Source organism: Eublepharis macularius, chromosome 18 (genome assembly GCF_028583425.1).
Source record: "Eublepharis macularius isolate TG4126 chromosome 18, MPM_Emac_v1.0, whole genome shotgun sequence".
Lineage (NCBI taxonomy): Eukaryota > Metazoa > Chordata > Lepidosauria > Squamata > Eublepharidae > Eublepharis > Eublepharis macularius.
Genome location: NC_072807.1, coordinates 1,051,642 through 1,074,671, shown reverse-complemented (window position 1 = coordinate 1,074,671; position 23,030 = coordinate 1,051,642). Strand labels below are relative to the sequence as shown.

The 23,030-nt window shown below is 47.6% G+C and overlaps 1 protein-coding gene across 1 annotated transcript in view; it reads left to right on the top strand.

Annotated features, from left to right (window-relative positions):
* The window catches only part of CLCN1 (chloride voltage-gated channel 1), a 132,091-nt gene extending 109,420 nt beyond the window's left edge, over positions 1-22,671 (top strand). Inside the window, exons 17-23 of the mRNA XM_055002589.1 lie at positions 951-1,141; positions 2,511-2,616; positions 5,601-5,677; positions 11,361-11,399; positions 12,519-12,623; positions 13,694-13,780; positions 18,149-22,671. Of these exons, the coding sequence (XP_054858564.1) occupies positions 951-1,141; positions 2,511-2,616; positions 5,601-5,677; positions 11,361-11,399; positions 12,519-12,623; positions 13,694-13,780; positions 18,149-18,541 (998 nt within the window). The 3' untranslated portion in view covers positions 18,542-22,671. The remainder of the gene's footprint in view (positions 1-950; positions 1,142-2,510; positions 2,617-5,600; positions 5,678-11,360; positions 11,400-12,518; positions 12,624-13,693; positions 13,781-18,148) is intronic.
* Positions 22,672-23,030: the final 359 nt, after the last annotated feature.

Genomic DNA, 23,030 nt, shown 5'->3' with positions numbered 1-23,030 from the left:
GGGCCACCCTGCCACCCCCACCCTGCCACCCCCACCCTGCCACCCTCACCCCTCCCTATCTGGCCAGCGGGGGGGACGCGCACCTTCCATGCGCGCCCCCCTGCAGTGCTGTGCGCCCCCACGCACAGCAACCGCAAGGATCAGGCCTGTTTTGGCCTGGATCAGGGCCCCTGTGGAGCGCGGGAGCATTCCGTGCCCATTTTGGTGCGGATCGGGCCCATTTTGGTGCGGATTGGGCCCGTTGTGGGCCCCTGCGGAGCGCAGGAATGCTCCTGTGCTCCACAGGGGCCCACAACGGGCTCGATCCGCGCCCAAACAGGCTGCGTGGTGATGTCACTTCCCAGCAGTGACATCATCACGCTTGCAGGAGCGCACGCACCCCCCCCCCCCCCAGGTAAGAGCCAGGTCTCAATCTCCCGCTGGGAGATTGAGGGGGCCTGGCAACCCTATCTTTTGGTGATTATGTTCCAGACAGCTTGGGCATGGTCTTGGCCCTGGGTGATCCTCCAGAGACGAAGTGGAACTGGACCCTGGTTCCCACTGTCCATGAATCAGGCCCCTGGACGGTTCCAGAACTACTGTCGCTGGTTCACTGAAGGCCAGTAGCGGCTGGCCTGCACCCTGTGAGGTGGACTTGTGGGCACTCAGATCATACTTGGACCTAGGCCTGACGCGGAGCTCCTGATGAGTGGGGGGACCCCTGGAGGACGATGTCAGATGATGTCAGATCTGCACTAGTCCAATAGACTGTACAGGTGGAGACCAACCGGGACTTGCGGGGGGACGTCTCATTTCCCCCTCCCCCCATGCCCTCTTTTCCTTTCCTGCCCCCCATGGCCTCTCTCTCTTTTCCTGCTTCCTTCTCTCCTTCCCACCCACCTTTTGTCTGCCCCCCCCCTGGCAGCCTCTCCCCGTGACCCAGCTGTTTCCGTTTCCCTCTCTTCCTGCAGAATCCATGATTCTCTTGGGCTCAGTGGAGCGGCCGGAGCTGCAGGGTCTTCTGCTGAGGCACCTCAGTCCAGAGCGACGTCTGCACCTGGCCAAGGAAATGCTGCAGAAGCCATCCGACGAGACGCCTGCATGGAAGCACGAATCCTTCGCTTTTGTGGATGAGGATGAGGATGAAGAAGAGAAGGCCGAAGTGAGGAAGGGAGGGAGACGGCTGGAGCCCAAGCTGGCCAAGGGGAAGGATGGAAGAGAAAGTAAAAGTTAAAAAGAGGTGGTGATGGGAAGAAGGGAAGAGAAAAAAGACTACATGTAATGTAGCAGTTAAGGAGATGAGAGGCGGACCTGGCAGTGTCTGATTCAAATCTCACCACATCTACCATCTCCCAATTGGTCATAGGTTGGTGGCTGGAGATCTCCTGGGATTACAGGCAACAGAAATAAGTTGTCCTGGAGAAAAGGGCTGCTTTGGAGGGTAGACTTTATGGTATTGTGCCCTGCTGAGGTCGTTCCTCTTCTGAAACCCCCTCCTCCCCAGGTTTCATTCCCCAAAACTCCAGGAATTTCACAACCTGGAGCTGGCAACCCTAGAGCCAGTTTGGTGTAGTGGTTAAGAGCGCAGGAGTCTAATCTGGAGAACCGGGTTTGATTTCCACTCCTCTGCTTGAAGCCAGCTGGGTGACCTTGGGGCAGTCACAGCTCTCTCAGAGCTCTCTCAGCCCCACCCACCTCACAGGGTGTTTTGTTGTGGGGATAATGATATACTTTGTAAACCGCCCTGAGTGGACGTTAAGTCATCCTGAAGGGTGGTTTATAAATCGAATGTTGTTGTTGTTGTTGTTGTTGTTGTTATTCATAGGCAAGCTGCTCTCTGTCTAAGTCCTCCACCTGGCCAGACTGAGAGGTCTGCTTAAGAATTACCAAAGTGATATATTATTAATTTATTATTACTATTATTTTAAAAGCTATATGCTGTGCTGTCTATACAGTATTTCTGAGACAGCTTAAAACATCATTTTATTCCTTTATTTTGGTGTTTTTATCCTGCTTCTCTCCCCAGTGGGATCCCGAAGTGGCTTACAGAAATACCACAATACGGTTTAAATACATACAAATGTAAAGTGAGAAACGAGGGCAGCAAATAATGGAAATGAATAAAATAAATAAGAACAAAAGCAAAGTACCCCGATGTCATCCCATCCTGACCTGTTCCCCCCACGGCCACAGGCTGCCAGCCATGGCCCCAAGACCCAAGGCCCCGGCTCCTCTGCCCCCCACTTGGGACCTTGGGCAGGCGTTGAGTATCTGCAACAGGAAAGGATACAAAAGATCTGCCAGATGTTCTGCAGCTGGCAGGCATGTTCCACGGATCCCCACCCCCTTTTCATTAAAACAACAAACTGAATAAGGAGCCCACACTGCAAATGAGCCGCATAAAGTCAAGAAGGGCAGCAACAGAATAATTGCAAACAGCAAGAGAAAGAGAGAAGAGCGGTGACAAGGAAAGTGAACGCCAAATAATATTTTTCTAGCAAATCCTTTCTCGTTCCTTTCTCGTTCAATAGGTGCCTCCGCTGCCCCCATTAGCCTCCAGTCATCCTGAAGAACCCAACGGCCCCGTGACGCCTCACCAGGCTTTGCCAGAGAGGCTGACTCCTCGGGAGACTCCAGGTACCTGGGGCCTAGGGTTGCCAGGTCCCCTGGAGCCCAACCTGGGGAACGGGAGGGTTAGTGGGGGGGGGCGCACGTGTGTGTATGTGTGTGGGAACCTACCTTGCATGCGTGTGAAGCATGTGCATGCCTTGGAGCACTTCCTTATCGCGCCAGGAATGCCTCCCAGCATGCCAAGGAAGCGCTCCGGCCCGTGGCCTCCCGTCTCCAGAGCTTCCGGGCTCCTTCCTGGCAGTTCCCTCCCCTCTGGCCGGGTGAGTGGGGGCGGGGGGGGCAGAGGCTGGGGGCTGGCAACCGCAGGGGGGCCATCCAGGACGTGGTCTACCTGCCCTTGACCCAGGGGTGGAGGGTGGAACTCAGAAAGGGAGGAGAGGCCAGACATTGTTTTCCTGGAGAGGTTCATGGCTCCTTTGTTTTTTTAAAATAAAGTTTTATTAAAAATTTTAACCTTAATTATAAAAAACATGAAAAAGAAAAAAAAGATAGTTCTTAAAAATCACGGCTCCTTTGTCACTCGCCTTGGCAGTGGTCATTCTGAGGAAAACAGGAACTTGTGATGAGATGATAAGGGAGGAGGTGCCTCTGTGCATTTGCAGAGTGCACGGAGTACATACAACTCAATTTTGTGTGGATTAAGTAGTTCCAAAGAAGGTATACCATCCATACAAATTTCATCCCTGGCAGGTGTCCTTATATAAAACGATCACTAGTGTTCTAGACATTACTCAACCCACCTCCTCACCAAGCTGCAACAATCTTCCAAGAACTGGCTAAAGTTGGCCATAGATGGCCTCCCCCCCCCCCCCCGCCCCAGGGAAAGATCTGAGCGCCTGCGTGGCCATGAACGCTGGAATGAAAGCATAGGAGAAGGAGCACTGACAGATCTAGCAGTTGATGGCACTTTGTACATTAAGTTTTTATATTCGAACCTTAAGACTTTTTAAAGTGCATAACTAAATCTGTGTGAATGTGGCATGCACATATATCTTATAGATATATACAATGTCAGGGAGCTGGGCGTCACTGCTGCTGCCTGTTGAGTGTTTGCTCGTTGGCCGTCAACGTGAAACGGCCCTGAGGATGCCCGGTTCTCAGGGGACTGAAAAGGCACTTTCATTAGAGTGAGGGTCTACCCCCTGCTCTGGTACGGAAAGTGTCCAAACAAGAGCCAGGTTTAGAATGTAAAAATTGTCCAATCAGAAGAAAGTGCATCTAGTCTAGTATTTTATTTCCAGCTGTGGCTAGCCAGATGCCCTATGTAGACCTTCTGGTAGTTAGGAGATCTATTATCCATGAGCATTATCTCTTTTGAAATTTTTGTGTTTAACTTACAGAGTTCTCTTCCACAAGCGGTGAAAACAGCCACCAGCTTAGGTTGATTTTTAAAGAAAGAACTAGGAACATTCATTAAGGATAAGTCTGTTATCCCCACGGGTGTCTTGCTTATGTGCCCTGAAGTCATAGCTGACTTATGGCGACCGCTGGCGGGGTTTTCATGGCAAGAGACTAACAGAGATGGTTTACCATTGCCTGCCTCCACATCGCAACCCTGGTCTTCCTTGGAGGTCTCCCGTCCCATTACTAACCAAGGCTAACCCTGCCTGGCTTCTGAGATCTACAAACTCTCCCATAAACAGTCACCCATTCAAAAATCACTAATTCTGAATATATTTTATCTAAGTGCAGGCAGTGAAAAAAGTGCTGCTAGTAATAAATATCAAAAATATCACAAATACATGAAATACAAGCGGATAAATACAATCAAAACGATCAATAAATAACAATGCTCTACATTTTTACATATCAAAGATAGCCAATTGGCTCATAGAAAGCCCTAAGTACATTCCGTGCCAACCGCCATGTAATTCCTCGTATATAGTCCTCTGTGCAATCAATGGTTAATTGTAAGTCAGGTGTTTTCATCTCCAGTTTTCAAATGACTGTCCCCCGTTACGGAGTGACTAGGTGAATAGCCAAAGCAGCAGCGGTGACTGAACAATTCATTCAATGAAGAGGTCACGGAATGTACTTAGGACTTTCTATGAGCCGATTGGCTACCTTTGATATGTAAAAATTTGGAGCATTGTTATTTATTGATAGTTTTGATTGTATTTATCCACTTGTATTTCATGTATTTGTGATATTTTTTATATTTATTACTAGCACTTAGCACTTCTTCACTGCCAGCACTTAGAAAAAATATATTCAGAATTAGAGATTTTTGAATGTGTGACTGTTTATGGGAGCTATATCGTCGAATCTACAACAACTAATGTTTATGGGAGAGTTTGTGGGGTTCTAATTGAGTGGAATCTCCCTAGAGGGCCTCCTGTTTGTTGGCTTCTGAGATCTGACAAGATGTGGGTCACCTGGGCTATCCCACTGGTGTCAGTGGGAGCCATTCCCTAAGTCGGCCATCTTAGCTCCTTTCATCTCCTGCATCCAGGTCACTTAGTGCCCTGCTGCTCCTTCGAGGCACCCTGCAGTTCTTACCCTTGGCACTTACGAAGCCGCCTTCTCCTACCAAGGGGGGGCTTCTCCTGGTTGGTCTGATGTGGTTTGCCTGATTGTTTTGCTTCCTAAGTAATCGAAGTGCTTTCATGACAAATGGTTTCCTGCCTTGTCATACTTCAATATTATATCTGGTCAATATAAGGAGAAATGAAACCTTTTATTTACAATTTAGGGAATATGTCAGACAGTTCATTGAGGTAATAATTTGTAGATATAACTTGTTAACCTGGTATCAGTACTAAAATTACAGGTGTTGTTTATTATATTCCTATGTAACATATGTAGAATTCACGTTTAATTTATTTGATCACTAATTTTTAAAGCAAGTGTTCTCTCTGGTTAGCATTGCACAGCTGCAGAATGTGTTGATCTGGCCTGGATCCTGGATGGGGGGGCGGGGGGGGGCGGGAATGGCTGCTTGGCAATCTGTTCTCCCACCACATTTCCTCTCCTTCTTTTCCTTCCCACAGGCGGGAGGTTCTGGCGACTGATGCAGCAGCTCCTCTGCTTTCACCGTCCTCCCCCTCCCCCAGAGCCAGCTGAGCAGGTGAGGAGCCAGGAAGCCTCTCCTGGGCCCAGCTAAGTTTGAAAGGGTCAGAACGGAAAAAGGCTCCGGGAGATCCATAGAAGACCCCGCTGTTTTGAGTAAATAATGGGGGGTGGGAGGAGGTGCTTTAGATCAGAGTCACACACGGGACAGGCAGGTGGCGCTTTCTCCACACACCATCTGCTCACCCTCAAATAGTCACCAGGAACTGTGGGGGAAAAGATACCGGCCACCTGTAGGGTGTGCACAAGTTGGATCTCATGGATCCATTTCTCTAGCAGAGGCACTCCCTTTTGCTGGAGGCAGCCTCTCTCTGATCAGGATGCTTGGAAGAGCGTCTTGCATCAGAGGGACGCGGCATCCCCCAGAAGAAAGGGCCTGTGCTTGCAGAATGGTTCTGCTGCATCCAGTCCATATTGTCACCCCCAACTAGCCCCCATCCTGAGGTTCTGATCTGACTCCCCACAAACTTCTATTTACTAATTTTAAAAATGCTCTCCTTGCCAATCTTTATCATCTTGTTTAGATTTTTCTGTTAGGAAATGAACTACCCAAGTTCTCAGAATGAATAATAATATAACATTTGATTTATATACTGCCCTTCAGGAAAAACTTAATGCGCACTCAGAGTGGTTTACAAAGTATGTCACTATTATCCCCACAATAATCACCCTGTGAGGTGGGTAGGGCTGAGAGAGCTCTGAGAGAGTGGTGACTGACCCAACATCACCCAGCTAGCTTCAAGTGGAACAGTGAGGAATAAAACCTGCCTCTCCAGATTAGAGTCCTGCTGCTCTTGAACACTACATCAATGAAGGCCTGTGTGCTCCAGGACTGGGTAATCAAATGGGCAGAATCCATGGACAACAGAATGTAAGCAAGGCTATAGGTCAAACTTCAAAACAGCCTGGTTGTCTTGTAGGTAGCTTTTGACGTGCAATGTCAGAGATATTACCAGGACTGTGGGCACTTTCAGAAATTAAACATTAACGTTCTGTACTAAGCCTTCTTCAAGAAAATTCTGTAGTCTCTATCACTCATAACCATTTGCATATGCTTGCTTGATTTGCTAGCTACTTGGAAGAAGCAAACAGGGCAAGCTGAAGTTATTTTGCAGAACTGGGGAAAAAAATTCTCTCTCCCTCTCCTTCCTGTTGGAAGAAGCAATGTTTGGTGTACAAAGAGGAAGAGAAGAAGACCCTGCCGGGGGCAGCAAGGGCTAGTCAGATGGGAGCACGAGTTCAGCACCTCTCTTTCCGCTGAGGGTCATTTCCTTGTCTTGTCTCCAGATGGGCAATATCCTGTTTCTTCTCAGAATCTCTCTGTCAGTCAGCTAGAAGTCTCTCTCTCCACTTTACTATCAAGCATGTTTGTTTCTAAATAAATTTTCTTTACTCTTTAATCAGTTCATGTGACTATTGTTGTGTAGATACTCTGCCAACAGAGTTACGGGCCCAGACCATGCACAAACTGGTTTAAAGGTAGAAAAATACCAGAGACTCTTTAAGTGCTGACAGGACAAGGTGAGCAAGGTGGAGAACAAAGAATCGAAGATGGCAACCTCCTGTCCTGCGCAGAATGGCCATTGGCTAGATAGGCTGGCTGATGATAATTATCAGATTTGGAGCAAAATCATGAAGACCCATCTGATCAAATGTGATCTTTGGGATGTTACACAAGCTGGGAGATCTGGGGCTGAAGCAGAATGACAACTTGGGAAACAGTACGGCACATTGTATTAGCTATTGTATCAGCACTGACAGATTGTCAGCTTTTAAGAGTCATAGATACGCAAACTGTTTAAAAGGTTTGAGAGGAATTAAGGAGGCTGCATGAGAAATCTTCTTTGAAATGCTGGTGTTTTTTTTCAGAAACACTTGTTCAGTTTAAGAATGAAAGAAACTGATGTTCCGAGATCTCATCTGGATGAGATGCTCAATTTGGCTCATCAGCTAAGAACAGCAGGCAAAGAAGTTCCAGACCAGGATGTGATTGCCTTAATTTTGATAAGTTTGCCAGAGAACTGAAAGGAGTTATAGGAATGTTGGAAGAAGAGAACTTGTACAGAGATCATAAGAAAGTTGAACAAAATGAAACAGCTTTAAAAATGAGTACTAAAGGAGAATTTAATTGCCATTCCTGTGGAAAATGGGGGCACATTAGACAAAACTGTCCCGTAAGTGATTGATAAAGAAAGAGCTTTCCCAAGAAGTCAGAGGGAAGCAAAAGGAATCAATTTAAAGCCAGTGGAAGAACATCATTTAAAGCCAGTGAGAGATCAACAAAGAAAAGCCCAATTTTATCCCAAAGGTGTGCACACAGCTTTGACTGGTATGTGGATTCAGGTGCCCTGAACAACATGGGCAAAGATATGGAGGAAAAGAAAGAGAATTTGTACATAGCAAATGAACAAACAATCTCTTCTGAATGAGTCAAGACTGGGACCGACGCTCTGTTATAAGCTCCCAAGCGGTAAAGTCAGGGAGGTTCTAATCACAAATTGGTTATATGTTCCAGGGCTGGAAAATAACTTACTGTCTGTGAAAGGCATGGGGATAAAAGAAGTGAAACCAATATTTGATGGAGAAAGATGTTTTATGTTTTATCAGAGACTAGCAACCAAGTCCGTTGTAGGAACAGCAGGCGTGGGAGGGGACTTGTGCCGCGGCAGGCTTCTCCTTCAAGGCTGCTGAAGCGACAGAGAAGGCTGGCATGGTGGTGTGGCCCTCTGGAGGGTCGTGCTGGTGCACCGGGCCTCCCCGCCATCTCTGTGGCCACTGCGGGGCCTCCGGAGGGCCATGGAGGCCAGCAGCTTTCTCTGCCACTGTGGGCCCTTGAGAGGGCTGCGCCGGCACGCCAGACCTCCCCGCCATCTCTGCGGCCACTGCGGGGCCTTGGGAGGGGCATGATGCCACATTGGGCCTCCCCACCGCTTCTGTGGCCATTGCTTCTCCGGGTTTCTCCATCGCAGTGTTGCCAATGACTCACTGCTCCTGTGACAAGATAAAAAGCAAGTTATCAGCAACATGGCTTGCCTTTTATATATTAGAGATGAGACTGATTTGATTACAAAAGCTGTTAGCTACCTGTATGAACTTGAGAGTCACAATGAAAAAGTGAATTTTCCAGGCGATGAACGACGACTTGAACCAAGCTTTGGCTTAGGAGATTTACACATACAGATGATGAGGCAATAAGACAACTTGAAAGGAAGAACCTAACAAAAGGCATGCAAGTGATGACGTGTCCTGATGCAGAGAAACTCTGTGTGCTACATAAAGGCAGAAGGGACTAGACCAAGGGGACTAGAGGTGATTCGTAGTGATCTCTGTGGACCTATGAAAACACCAACACCAAGAGGAAATAAATACATATTGGCCTTCATTGATGATTATTCAAAATACACTGTGTTCTACCTGATCAGAGAGAAAAGTCAAGTACGGGAAAAATTCAAGTCTTATTTGAAATGGTGATTCCAAAGAAAGCCATTAGTAATCTGGACAGAAATGGAGGAGAATACACGCTACCTAACAGAACAGGGAATAGAGCACCAGCTTACAGTCCTGTATTCCCCAGAAAACAATGGAGTGGCGGAAAGAAAGAATTGCTCTCTCACTGAAATATATGCTTCTTGGGGCAGAGCTACCTGATAAGTATTGGGGAGAAGCGATCAATACTGCTACCTACCTGAAAAACATAGTGCCTACTAAAGGCACAAGAAGTACACCATTTGAGCTGTGTTATGGCTCCAAACCCAGCACGAATCATCTAAGAGTGTTTCGATCAAAAGCCTGCACTCACATTCCTAAAGAAAAATGGACCAACATAAATCTCAGAGCAGAAGAAGGTGTATTCATTGGTTATGCACAGGGATGCAAAGGGTAGAGAATCCTCAACCCAGAAGCAGAAATGGTCAAGATCTGCAACATGGTGATCAACATTGATGAAAGAAAGAAACCAAACAAGATGGAAAAAATAGATATCAGAGAATCTACACCAAAAAGAGAGAAATGAAGAACCGCAAACAGAAATAATAGAGTGGATTGTGGTGGCTGCAACACAGGACAACCCTCCGCGCCTAAACAAGGAGAAGGGATGGAGAACCAAGTGTCAGATGTTCAACCAGATCAAACAAAGGAATTCTACCAAGAAGAATTTCCTATTTGGCAAGAATTTAAGCTGTTCTGCTCTTTCCTTTAAGCAGGAAAGATAAAAAGAATACCAGCAAAGGAAGCCGAGAAATGGAGAACAGCTGCAGAAGAAGAAATTGAATCCCTAATCAAAAACCAGACATGGTCACTTACAGAACTACCACCAGGGAAGAGAGCAGAAGGAGGCAAATGGATCTTCAAGAGCAAGCACCATGCAGAAAAGGAAATTCAAAGGAAATACAAAAGTTCAAGGTCAGACTAGTTGCTAATGGATACTCTCAAAAATATGGAGAAGACTGCAATGAAACCTTTGCCCCACTGGTGAGACACACTTCAGTAAAAATACTTCTGTGTATAGCAGCAGCAAGGAAGATGTACATGGAGCATCTGGATGTGAACACTGCTTTTCTGCCCAGAGAATGAAGCATGGAGAGCCAGTTTGGCGTAGTGGTTGAAAGAGGCAGGACTTTAATCCGGAGAGCCAGGTTTGATTCCCCACTCCTCTGCTTGAAGCCAGTCAGGTGACCTTGGTTCAGTCACAGCTTCTCAGAGCTCTTTCAGCCCCACCCACCTCACAGGGTGATTGTCATGAGGATAATAACAACATACTTTGTAAACCACTCTGAGTGAGCGTTAAGTTGTCCTGAAGGCTGGCATATAAATAGAACGTTGTTGTTGTTATTTGTCTACATGCAGGTGGAAGTTATCTGCTACAGCCACCAGAGGCCAACTGAACCAAACTGCAAACGGTCTAAAGCACCAGGGTTGTCCGAGAAGGCTTGGAGTTGGTTGGTTCTCTCTCAACCACTTTGCCCAGAAAGGGCAAATTAGAGACTGGGCAATAATTGGCTATATCATTTTTGTCTAAGGATGGTTTTTTAAGGAGTGGACGGATGACATCCTCGTTGAGAGGCTGAGAGTTGGTGACTGATGTATGAGACATCAAGGACTCCTTTATGTGGCCTTTACAAGATTTTAGTAGCCAGGGTAGGCAAGGATCCAGAGCACAAATAACAGTGTTCACAGATGCTAGAATTGTCAATATCCACCACTGCAATGTTTTCCCAGAAAGATTTCATCTCTGTGCTCAGCTTTATGCTTGTTTAAAATTTTCTGCTACCATGTCCTGCCATATCTGTCCACTGATTGTCCTAATAGCTGTTCATTATTGTACTTTGATCAGTGAATTGTCCTCACTGTTGATTCTATTGTGTTTCACTAGTGCTATGTAATCTGCTTTGGATCTCAGTGAGAAATGTGGACTATAAATACATAAAAACAACAACAATAATGGTGTTATTGATGATTATTTGAGAAGTCAGTGACTTTTATTCCGTGGCTTCACACAACCATGTTTGAAGCCTTCCTCCAGTCAAACCGGAAGAACCACGTCTGTCAACGCGTGGCTCCTTGGCTTCTGACTTGGCTGAGCAGAATTGAGGGATTCAAGCCAACCATTCTTCTGCATGAGGGTCCATATGAGACCCCACCTGTTTGTTCTGATCTTAGCTTTCATTTTCATTTCCCCTCAGGATTCAGCAGACGTCATAGACACGATGAAGCCAGAGGAGGTAAGTTTGGAAAAGCTGATACAAGAGCGTTGGCAAGCGACTTCAGGGGGGTGGGGGCGGGAAGTGTGTGTGTGTGTTTATGGATGAGAAATAGTCACACAGCTCTCTTCCTTGTCCGCTAGTGATTGGGTCCCTTTTCTTTCTGGTCATGCGAGCAGGGACAGTCCGTGGCATGTCTGTGCCTAAGGTGGAAAAGCTACCACTCAGTTAAAAGAGTAATAATCCATTTTATAACTGAAACAATTCAACTTTAGTTTTCTGAGTTTTAGAGGATGTCTTACAGCCAAACTTGAGGGAGAGCAGGGGAAACCTCTTTTCTGTTTATCCAAAATGGAGCATGTGGGTGAGGGTTTGGGTTACCAACACCAGGTTGGGAAATGCCTGGAGACTTGAGGGTGGAGCCTGGAGATAATGCCACGTAGCCCACCCTCCGCAGCAGCGATTTCCTCCCAAGGGAACTGGCCTCTATAGTCTGAAGATGAGCTAGAATTCCAGGAGTGCTACAGGCCCCTCCTGGAGCTTGGCAACCCTAGGGTGAGAAGAGCTAGGGTGAGAAGAGCTTGGCAACCCTAGGGTGAGAAGAGCTAAGCTATGCCCTCTCCTCCTCTTTACTTTGCTGTGCTTCAGACTTGGAAGTATTTTTTTTTCCCATTTCGCTATTGGAGCCCGGCTAGGAGGAAAAAAATGTTTCAAACAATGCAGGATGGTGAGTTAGGAAGAAGTCAGGGATTCACACCCTTCACTTAGGTGCTGTGCTTTGGAAAACAAGTTTCCCCTGTCTGCTTTCCATTTAAGTGGGCAGGCAAGCAGATCCCTCCCATTTGGCCCCATGTCCTTAAGGAATGAGTCAAGTCAAAGTCTTTATGGGAAAGATCTTGAGTTCTGCGAGTGAGTTCCAGGCGTAAGAAGCAGTGAGGGAAGCAGTCGGCGTTACATGCCCCTGTTGGAAGAAAAGGGACTGAGAAGCTTAGCCCTCGTGGGGGCGTCTGCAGAGAGAGACCTGTGCTCCCCTTTGGCTATTGCCAGGTCTGCAGAATAGTAGTGCTTGGAAGGGCCGGGGCGGGGGGGGGGAACCTGTACAAACTGGGCGTTTGTGTGAACTCTTCTTTCTTGTGTCAGATAGAAGCTTGGGAGGAGCAGGAACTGGAGAAAGAGGTGTGTTTTGACAGCTGCCGCATAGACCCTTCTCCCTTCCAGCTGGTGGAGAGGACATCCCTGCACAAGGTGGGCACCTGCTCTGTCCGTTTCTGTCTCGGCACTCCTTTGCCACCCGCCCTGGTTCCCTAATGAGTCCTTTTCCTGCCGTCACTCTTGAACGCCTGAAGCTGCGTCGTCCTGACTCAGATCCTTGGCCCCTCGCGGTCGGTCTTGTCTGCTCAGACTGGCGACAGCTCTCTAGGGTCTCAGGTTAGAGGTCGTTCACATCGCCTGTGGCCTGACCCTTGGCTCCTTTGTGTTGCTCCTACTCTGAATCCACCAAGTCAGTGGTTCGTGAGATTTCCCTTTCTGCATCTGCAATAGATCTCTAGACCTATAAGTTTAATGTTCAGACTCTCCTTTCCTAGGACCTCTGATTTCTCGCTGCTGTCTGTGCACTATCCCACCCACCACCTCGTATCTCCTGCATCCCATGTTTTATTGTCTGTCTGGTTCCTCTGGGTCACACAGCTTCCTCATGGCCCTAAGTAAGATCTGCATAGTCTGTGGTTCACCGCACTGAACATTGGAAGCTTGAATCAGTGCTCCCCCCCACATACACACATTGTGGCACCCTTAAATGGCTTTCCCTGGTGCTACAGAATGGACGTGCACCCCCAGGATGGTGTCTCACCTAGTAAGGCCCAAAGATTTTTAAAAACATAACTCGCCTGATTTATGACTTGAAAATATTGACTGGTCCTCTGCCTCTCTGCTCAGCTGAGTACGGAGCAAACCTCCCGTGAAAGCAGCTGCCAGAATGAGAGGCTCTAGCCCTGGAGGGCAGCTCCTTCTACCGGCACATTTTACTATGTGGCATGGTAGGAGACAAGCCATAACCTTGAGTTCATTTTCTATAATTGTACAACCGATGGTGTGTTATTGTGTTATTGTCTAACTTCACTTTGTTCTCAGTACCAACTAAATGCTACCATATTGTCTCTAAATGTTTGGACCCGTTGGCCATTTGACGCCTTTGCTGTCCTCTGAGTTCCCTAGGGTTGCCAATTACAAGTGTGGAAATTCCTGGAGATCTGATATAATTTTGAAGTGATCCGTTTTCTTCCTTTCTCCACGTCTCCTGCCTCCCCCCTCAGACGCACACCCTGTTCTCTTTGTTGGGCCTCACCCACGCCTGCGTGACCAGCATGGGGAAGCTGAGAGGCGTGGTTGCGCTAGAAGAGGTGAGTGGAGCCTTGCTGGCCTGACAGTCAGCGCAGTGTTCTTTATCAAAGAGTTTTGCCGTCAGTTGGGAAGAGCCGACAGTTGGATAGCCGCTTCCAGTTTTCACTCACTCTGGTCTGAGACAGGCAATATGATGCACACTGAAAGTAACATGGAAGAAGCCCTGCTTCTCGGGTGGCGCACCCATTTCTTAAGCTCTGTTGTTGCTCCTGGTCAAACCAGTTATGCAGATTTTTGAACTGCTTTTTTTTTAAGTTAAAAATTTGCTTACCAAAAACGAAAGCTTACGGCTGTCGAGTCCCCCAGTGAGGACAGGGGATCCCCCGTTCCCAGCTCTGCCTCCCCCCGTCCACTCATCTGGTCGGTGGGGGAAAAGGCCCAGGGAATGTGCCAGGGAGGAAAAAAGCTTCCCTGGCCAGTGCGCAGCGGGCATGATCCTGCAGAGTGTGATGACATCACTTCCTTAAGTGACATCATTGGGCCCAGTGGTGGACATGCTCCCACACTTCACAAGGGCCCAAACTGGCCTCCGTGAAGTATGGGCGGATGCCCTCTAATGGGCATGATGACACCACACTGGAAGTGATGTCATCATGCCTGTTGGCAGACAAAGACACCCCCGGTAAGTGCCAGGAATCACTCCTGCCGGAATGATAAGGGGACCTGGTAACCCTAAAGTAGAATGACCTTTCATACCACATGTTCAAATCATCTTCAGCTCTTTGAAAATTAAAATATTTATCTATTTTTTGATTGCCAAGCCTGCCTAGACTGGACTAGTTCCCCCCACCCCCCACTGCCTCTGTGATGGAGAAGCCAGCGGGCAATTGTGACCAGAGAAATATATATCCATCCTCTTGTGTTACCAGCCTCCTACCTTTAAAGTGGAGAGAGGATCACTCGACAGGTGTGGGGCCCCAATCTTTACATCTCGCACACGTGTGCTCCAGAGTAATGAACATCCAGTTGAAAACCAGAAGCTACATGGTCTCAGAGGGACCGAAATCGCCCCAAACATTTTGTCTGGGGCCAATCTGGTTCTGCTTAGGCCATAGCTTTCTGGTTTTCAGCTGGACGTGTGTCATCATCAGGCCTCTGGAGCATGCATGTGCGCCATTTCCTCACGTGCTCTGGTGGCTGCTGGGCTGCCTCCCCACCCCGACCCCCCGCCAGCCAGCCAGGTGAGCAGGGGTGGGGCAGGGGATCCCCCACCCTCAGCGAAGGGCTGTCAATCTTACAGGTTTTCTGGCAGTTTACCTGCCATGGCATCTCCCAAAGAATTCTGGGAACTTTACTTCAGTGAGGCTGCTGAAAATCCCTTTGAAAGTCCCCTCGGATGAGAAATTTAGCTATTAAATCACTTGAGTTTTTTCTCCTCAGAAGATGTAACTATTTTTGTGTCAAACCTGCCTTTTTTTACATCTCTTCCTTAAATGTTTACCTCAAGAGGACCCTGGCCACAATCAACGCTCCTTTTATTTCCACATATACAGAGCTTCAGGTGTTCTCTACCTGGTCTTATATCTCAAAAACACCTTCCCTTTGGGGTTTGAATCCAACTGCTAACACCACCTGTGACATTTTGCCCCAGTGTGTGACCTATAAATATTGCTACCTCCCAAAAGCTTCCCAGAAGGTTTTTGCCTTAGACCTCCTCTATTTAACAGGTATTATAAGAAGGCTTAGTTATAAATGGTAGTATACAATACAATACAAAAGAGATAGAAGAAATGCTTAATACATCATCTGGCCTATATTTGGACTGCTTTGGACTAATTACAATGACAGACCTTAACATAGGGTTGCCAGGTACAGGTTGGGAAATTCCTGGAGATTTGGGGGGCAGAGCCTGAAGAGGGTGGGGTTTGGGGAGGGGCCTCAGTGGGGTATAATGCCATAGAGTTTACCCTTCAAAGCAGCCATTTTCTCCAGGGGAACTGATCTCTGTTGCCTGGAGATCAGTTGGATTTCTGGGGGATCTCCAGCCACCACCTGGAGGCTGGCAAACCTACCTTAACAGGATCCAGACATCTATGAAAGCCACTACTTGTGCGCTTGGTCCTTGCCCGTCGTGGCTGTTAAAGTCAAGTAAAGATCACATAAGTGAACCACTGAGATCTATTGCAAATCAATCGCTAACTCAGAGCACCTCAGAGCAAACAGGCAGTTATTCGTCTGCTAATTAAAAAACCATCCCTAGACAAAACTGATGTGGCCAATTATCGCCCAGTCTCTAATCTGCCCTTTCTGAGCAAAGTGATTGAGAGAGCAGTAGCTGACCAACTCCACATCTTTGTGGAAAACTCTAGTGCTCTAGACCCTTTCCAGTCTGGATTCAGACCAGGGCATGGGACAGAGACAGCTCTAGTAGCGTTAGGGGATGATCTTCGTCTGAATATAGACAAAGGCCATGCCTCCTTATTGCTTCTCCTGGATCTCTCTGCAGCCTTTGACACAGTAGACCATGCCATCCTGTTGAGGTGTTTAGAAACAGAAGTGGGCATCAAAGGATGTGCCTTGGACGGGTTTAAATCGTTTCTCATGGAATGGTCTCAAAGGGTTGCCGTCAGAGATCAGCTATCTGCAGAATGGGAGCTGTTTTGTGGAGTTCCACAGGGTGCAATCTTATCTCCCATGTTATTCAACCTCTATGTAAAACCTGTAGGAATGTCATCAATATGCAGATGACACCCAACTCAATATGCAGATGACACCCAACTCTGTATCTCGCTATCCAGGTCCCCACAGGATGCAGTAGAAATCTTAGAGCGCTGCCCGACAGCCATGGTAAAATGGCTGAGAAATAACAAATTAAAATTGAACCCAGACAAGACTGAAGTGATGCTTGTTGGGAAGGCAGAGACCTTGAAAGACATTGTACTCCCCACTTTCAATGGAGTTAGTCTGACCCTTGCAGACTCAGTTAAGAGCCATGGGGTTATACTGGATCTGGCGCTACTACTAGAAAAACAAGTTAAGGCAGCTGCAAAAAATGCTTACTACAATCTCACTCTAGCCTGGAAGATGGCTTCTTACTTTGACCTGGCCAACCTGGCCACCTGGATCTATGCTATGGTAACATCAAAATTTGACTATCGTAATGCACTATACATTGGTTTCCCATCTAAGTTAACTAGGAGGCTCCAATTAGTGCAGAATGCTGCAGCTCGACAGTTAACAGGAGCGAGCAGGAGCTTGAACATCACTCCCATCCTACAGTCACACCACTGGCTGCCCATCAGTTACCATGCTCAGTTCAAGGTATTGGTTATTACATACAAAGCTCTTCACAGCCTTGGCCCGATATACCTACGGGACCACCTCCCTCCCTTTGTGCCTCCACGGCAGCTTCGCTCATCTGAACAGGGTCTCTTGCAGGTGCCAGTCTGTACATGGGCGAAATCCGCAGCAGCCCGTACACGGGCTTTCTCTGTGGTGGCCCCTACCCTATGGAATAGCCTGCCTGAGGAGGTCAGGACTGAGCCCCCACGCTCCTGGCTTTCCACAAACAATTCAGAACTGAATTATTCAAAAAGGCTTTTTACTCGGATAGGAGAGTGGTATTGTAGGGAGGGGGTCTCAGATGTTTCGCTAATGAGTTAGGGACCATAGCCTTCACCATTATGCTGCCTTACATACTATGTTGTTTTAAATATGTACTCCTATATACTACCTGTGCTTCATGTGGTCTAATGTCAGTCCTAGAACTGCTTATGTTCTGTTTCAGCAGTTCTTCAAGCCCATATTGGATCCTTGCTAACGCTATGTCTTTGTAAACTTGCATTCACTTACCCTATGACATTGTTTATGGAAATGTTCTTGACACGGTATGGAAATGCCTGCCCTTGTCCTTGCTACTGATTGTACTGACCTCATACTGTGTGATCCGCCTTGAGCCTCAGTGAGAAAGGCGGACTATAAACAAACAAGCTAACAGAACAGTCAGCAAGTGGGGTGGGGGCTGTGAGGTAAAAAGGGATTCTGTATTCCACATAAAGCGCGTGCTTTGCTTAGCCAGAAGCAGAATTTATTTGAAGCAAAATTTATTTATAAGTACATATGTGTGATGGAAGCAGTTTTGATAATCATATTGGTTTCAGAACAGCTTGGCGCTTTCAAAAATAGTTCTCACCTCAGAGGCCTGAATTTAAATCCACTGTAACCAATACTCAAAACTCCACATTAACCAGCTGAAATAAAGAACACAAACTTATTTACATGAAAAACATTACAGAAGGGTTATAGTTAGGTATCAGGAACAAAATGAATTGTGTGGTGGATTCTTTTTGGTCTCCTGAGTGTCCGTCTACTCAGGGGTACACCTGATCAGGTCTCTTATCAATTTACCATCTCTCTGACTCTCTCAGCTCCAGAAAGCAATTGAGGGCTCCACAAGCTCCGGTGTCCAACTGCGGCCCCCCCTTGCCAGCTTCCGTGATGCCACCCGGACCTTGACCAAGGAGCAGACTAAATGGGCCTCACAGACATGGAACAAGTCCAACAGCCACGTGGCACCTGTGGGAACCACAGCAGACTCAGAGATGGACATCCCAGTGGCCCCCAGTTGTCCATGCCCACAACCACCTCCCAGCCCAAAGCACGGGAAAGGGATACGCTCCATATCAGTTGCCGATATGGAACTGGAGGAAATGGAGCGGACTGGCCCAGCTGATGAGAACATCTCAGACATCCTCAAGGACCTTGAGCTGCACTCCTCAGATCTGACTGAGGATGATGAGGATGATGATGTGCCACTATAGTTGTGCAGGGAAGGGGGTATAACTCACCTTCTTCGCCAAGCTACCCCTGCTACACTTTTGCTTCCCGAGGAACCCTATGGCCTGCCTCTCCAGCTCTTGCTGATGGTGACCCACGCTGGAGGATTATGGCTAAGTGGACTTGCTCTCTCTCCTGCCTCTTTCATTATGTGCAGGGTCTGTCGGAGGAACCTGAGCTGGAGGAGCGTGTCTCCTTTGAAAAACTGTGATAAATGTGTGCCACATTTCATAGAACTGTGTTCCCTGTTGGGGAGATGTTTGTGGGAAAAGTCGAGGTAATTTCCCTTCAGTTGCCTGCTTCTCCCCCATCACCAACATGTCATATCCATCTCTGGTACCCTTACCTTCAAACTTAAAACATAATGTGGAGAAGAGGGAGGAGGAGGAAGATTTAACAGAGGGTTGGGCCAGCTGTCGAGATAATCCAGCACCTTTTCGGAATGTGTCCAGAATGAGAAGAAACAGCTTATGTAGCTGCTTTTTTTTTTTTGCAGTGCCTTTCCCTTGGACGCGTCAACCTGTCCTGCCCCCCAGGACTGTTTCCTCTCTCCCCTCTTTGCTCCCCTCAAGACACATTCTCTCTGTCAGACCCCTTGCTTCTTCCTGCCTCCCCATTCAGAACTCTCCACTTGTCTGATCGAAACTTCCCACGGTCTGGTTTTTGGGACTGAGAGGAAGCAGGGAGAGAGAGGCTAGAAGCAGGGCTTATTTAGCGCTGTCCGCAAGTTATAGTGCAGACATGTACCTCCTGCATGTACATGGACATACAACGTACACTCACTTTACAGATGAAACTAGAGACCTGTACCTGGATAAATGTGCAGTATGAATCACTCATTCAAGCTGTCTGTGCACTGAATGTAACATGAGCATTATTCAATGCACATAGAAAGGAAAATCCAGCGTACTTCTGTTTGCTGTAACTTGTGAACAGCACTGCTGCGTTAAGGGGGAGTGTGCCGCTACGCTTCACACACTGGAGAAAAAATGTGATGGCAGGAAGGGAATTTGCTTAATCTTCATTACAGGAGCTATATATTCCTCTGATACTCAGGGCATTTTAAAAATGGAACTGCAGGGATATTCCTGTGCCTTGATTCAATTGAATGCACAAGGAGCAGCTGAGGCTGCACATGAGATGCTTTAAGTAGTGAAAAACCTGCCAATTTGCTTGGTAAGGGGTTCTGCATGCAGCTCCAGCCGATGGTGGACTGGGGAGGGGAACCGTGTGGACAATGTCAGATGGGTAAATGTTGTTGTTCCCCATGAAATGAGGGATTTGTACAGAGCAGCCAGCTTCTGCACACGTGCTGGACTGGGGTCCTAGCTACAAGCAAAACAGCAAAAGCAGAGGTCTCAGGTCACTGTATTTTGTAATGCTGCATATGCATGTATATGTGTATGTCACCTAGATCTCCTGTTTTTCTGACAGATTTTTTTTTTTGCAATGCACTTGTCTTAAGCATAAGAAATCCAGGCAAGAAATGGGAGTGATGGGAGGGAAATAGCGCTGGGGGAATAAAGAGCGCTCCTGCTTCTAAAGGGCGCACTACAGATTCATACAGGCTTTTAAAAGCGTTTAACAGTCATTTAAATCCCCTCCGTCAAATACAGGAAATTGTAATTTGGTGGGGTCAATGCGAATCTTTTCAGAAATCTTTAGTGTGCCTTACCAATCTATACTCCCCAGAAGAGAGGGAACGGCTACTGAGGCGTGATCCCATTTCAGTCTGTAATACAGTGTCTAAACCCCCCCCCCTTATTGATTCACCCTCCCGTCTCTGCTGCAGTGGGGTTGCCAAATCCAACTTTGGAAATTCCTGGAGCTTTGGGGGAGGTGCCTGGGGAGGGCTGATTTGGGGAAGGGAGGGACCCCCGGGGGGGGGGGGTAAAATGTCATAGAGCATATCCTTAAAAGCAGACGTTTTCTCCAGGGGAGCTGATCTCTGGAATCTGGAATCAACTTGTGATGCTGAGAGCGCGCAAGGCCACACCCTTTGGCACTGAGGGAGATACTAAACAGAATCAATCCAAGCAGAAATCTCCCGGGCAAAAAAACAGGAGCCTTTCTATTCAGTGGCAGGAGTGAGGGTGGGGTGGGGGTGAACGGAGCAGCATAGCAGGCAAAAATTCAGCAGGTGATGTTTTTTCTATCATGTATCTTTATGCAGACCTCAGTTATTAAATTTTCCAGTTAAAGGAGCAGGAGTTCTTGTTAGAGGGGAAATGGTGTTCTTTCTGTGTTGGGCTTGTTCTTGAACTCTAAACCAGGTATTGGATGGAATAGATACCTCCACCCAATCTGTACACATACACACAGAAACCATGTCAGATCGGGGGGGCATTCAGCGTGGCTTCCCTGACTTGCCCTGCAGTTTCCCAGCACTGGCCAGAGTCAGGAAGACAATCCCAGGGTAGTTTCCGGTAACTGCATGTGCTGAGTCAGCCGAAAGGCTCGTAATCCTACCACTTCACTTAGCCACTTACGAAGTCTTACTCCAACCACAGGAGACTTCCTCTGAACAGTCTCTTCTGTCACAGGAAGGCTCTGACCATAGGCTAGAGAAAGGCTTCAGACTGGCCTGACTGGCCTGTAGGATACAAGCCACAGAACGTCTACCCCAAAAAGGCTGCATGGCCACGTGCCAGGGTGCATGCCGAAGGTCTGGTCATGTCCTGAATGGTTAAATAAATGCCTGGAGTGTGGTTCTGGTCTACATCAACACAGCGCCAAGTTGTTATCTTAGAATTCATTAAATGGGATTATAAACCGCAATTCTATACAGGGGACATCATAATTAGACACTTCTTCATCTTGGAGAAATTTCACAGTCTGTACCAATCATGTGTGTTATGTCCAATTAGGGTTGACAGGTCCCCTTACTGTCCTGCCAGGAGGAGTAGGGGACCCGGCACTCACCTTCTTTTTGCTCACTGCACACCCGCTTTGTGTGCATGTGCTCCCAGGTCTGCGTGATGATGGTCCAGAAGCACATGCGTGCTTCACACGAGGCTGATTTGGGCCCCGAACTGGCCCTGTGTCAAGCATGGGAGTGTTCCAGATGTGGTGCGATGACATCACTCCCGGGAGTCACGTCACTGTGCTGTCCTGTCCTGCCTTTTCCACCCCCAGTGTTACCCAAGCTCTGAGGGAGCAGTTTTGACATACAGTTTTGTGAACTAGGCTAGTATTTCTAGTCCACTGGAATTCACTCTGCTGCTCATGGGGAACCACATTGCAGTTCTCATCAACCAAAAAGAGCTACATTTTTTTCCAACCCTGGTATGAAGCTTCAGCCTCAGGGAGGCTCACATTTCACCCGCTCCTTTGGTGGTGGCTGTTTTGCCAATTCGAGATTGAGAAATTCCTGAAGATTTAGAGGTGGAGCCTGAAGAGGGACCTCAGCGGGGCCCGACACCATGGAGTCTGCTGTCCAACGTTGCTAGTTTCTTCAAGGGAAGTGAAACGATCAATTGTTCCTTCGGGAGACCTGGAGGTTGGCATCCCTAGGTTGTTTCAAAGTGGCACCAAGAAGCCCTGCTGAGCAAGAGCATTGCCAACTTTCCTGAAACTTGGGACAGGTGCCAAATTGAGGAACACTGCTTAGAAGAGCCACTAGTGGCGTGTCAAAGAGCCCAAGATGGCTCCCAAGTCACTGAGTATCACTGTTCTAGATCTACAGATGGTACCGTTTGGCACCAAGAAAAGCATAAAATGGCCAAATATTTGCCAAAGTGCTCTTCAGAGAGGGGATAGAATACATTCTTCTGATACTTCAGCCCATACAGTGAACAAGACCATTGTCTTTAAACGCCTTACGGAGAACTTGTGTTCCTTGGAATGAGTGAATCCCCTGGTGTTTTGCTGTCACTCGATTGCCTGTAATGGTAGTTCCACTCTTTTTGGATTGTTCCATATGGCCCCTTCCATGTGGCTACAGTGGCACTTCATTTGGAGGGGGAAGTGGGAGGGAGAGCGAGCGAGCACACTTGCACAGACCTTACAACCTTTCACTGTCAACTCTTTTCTGAACAACAGCTCCACAGAAGTAAAGGAAAGGGTCGGGTGAGGTCCATATTTCTTTCTTTACACGTCAGAAGTGCTTTTTAAAATAAAGAATGAACAGAAATCCTAACGTTTTTGTCTTATTTTAAAAGAACAGAGTAACCTGGCTGAGGACACTTTCTTCCAGCTGTTCAGTTACTCTGTTGCGTAGACGGACGCTAAGGTCCAACCGAGATGTTTCTGTTAAACATGGTGCTCCTGCCCAAAATGGCTGTAAAGTCTAGCAGAATTTACCTCAGGTTATGAGATGGCCGTGTTCTGTGTGTCTCCCCCATAACTGGCTATTTCTCACAGGATGACACGTGCTGCTGTCCTGAGGAAAGTGCCTCCCTTCTGGGATTGCCAGGTCCTCTTATCCTCCCCGTGCGAAGGGGGGAACCCAGCGCTCACCTTCCCGGTGCTCCC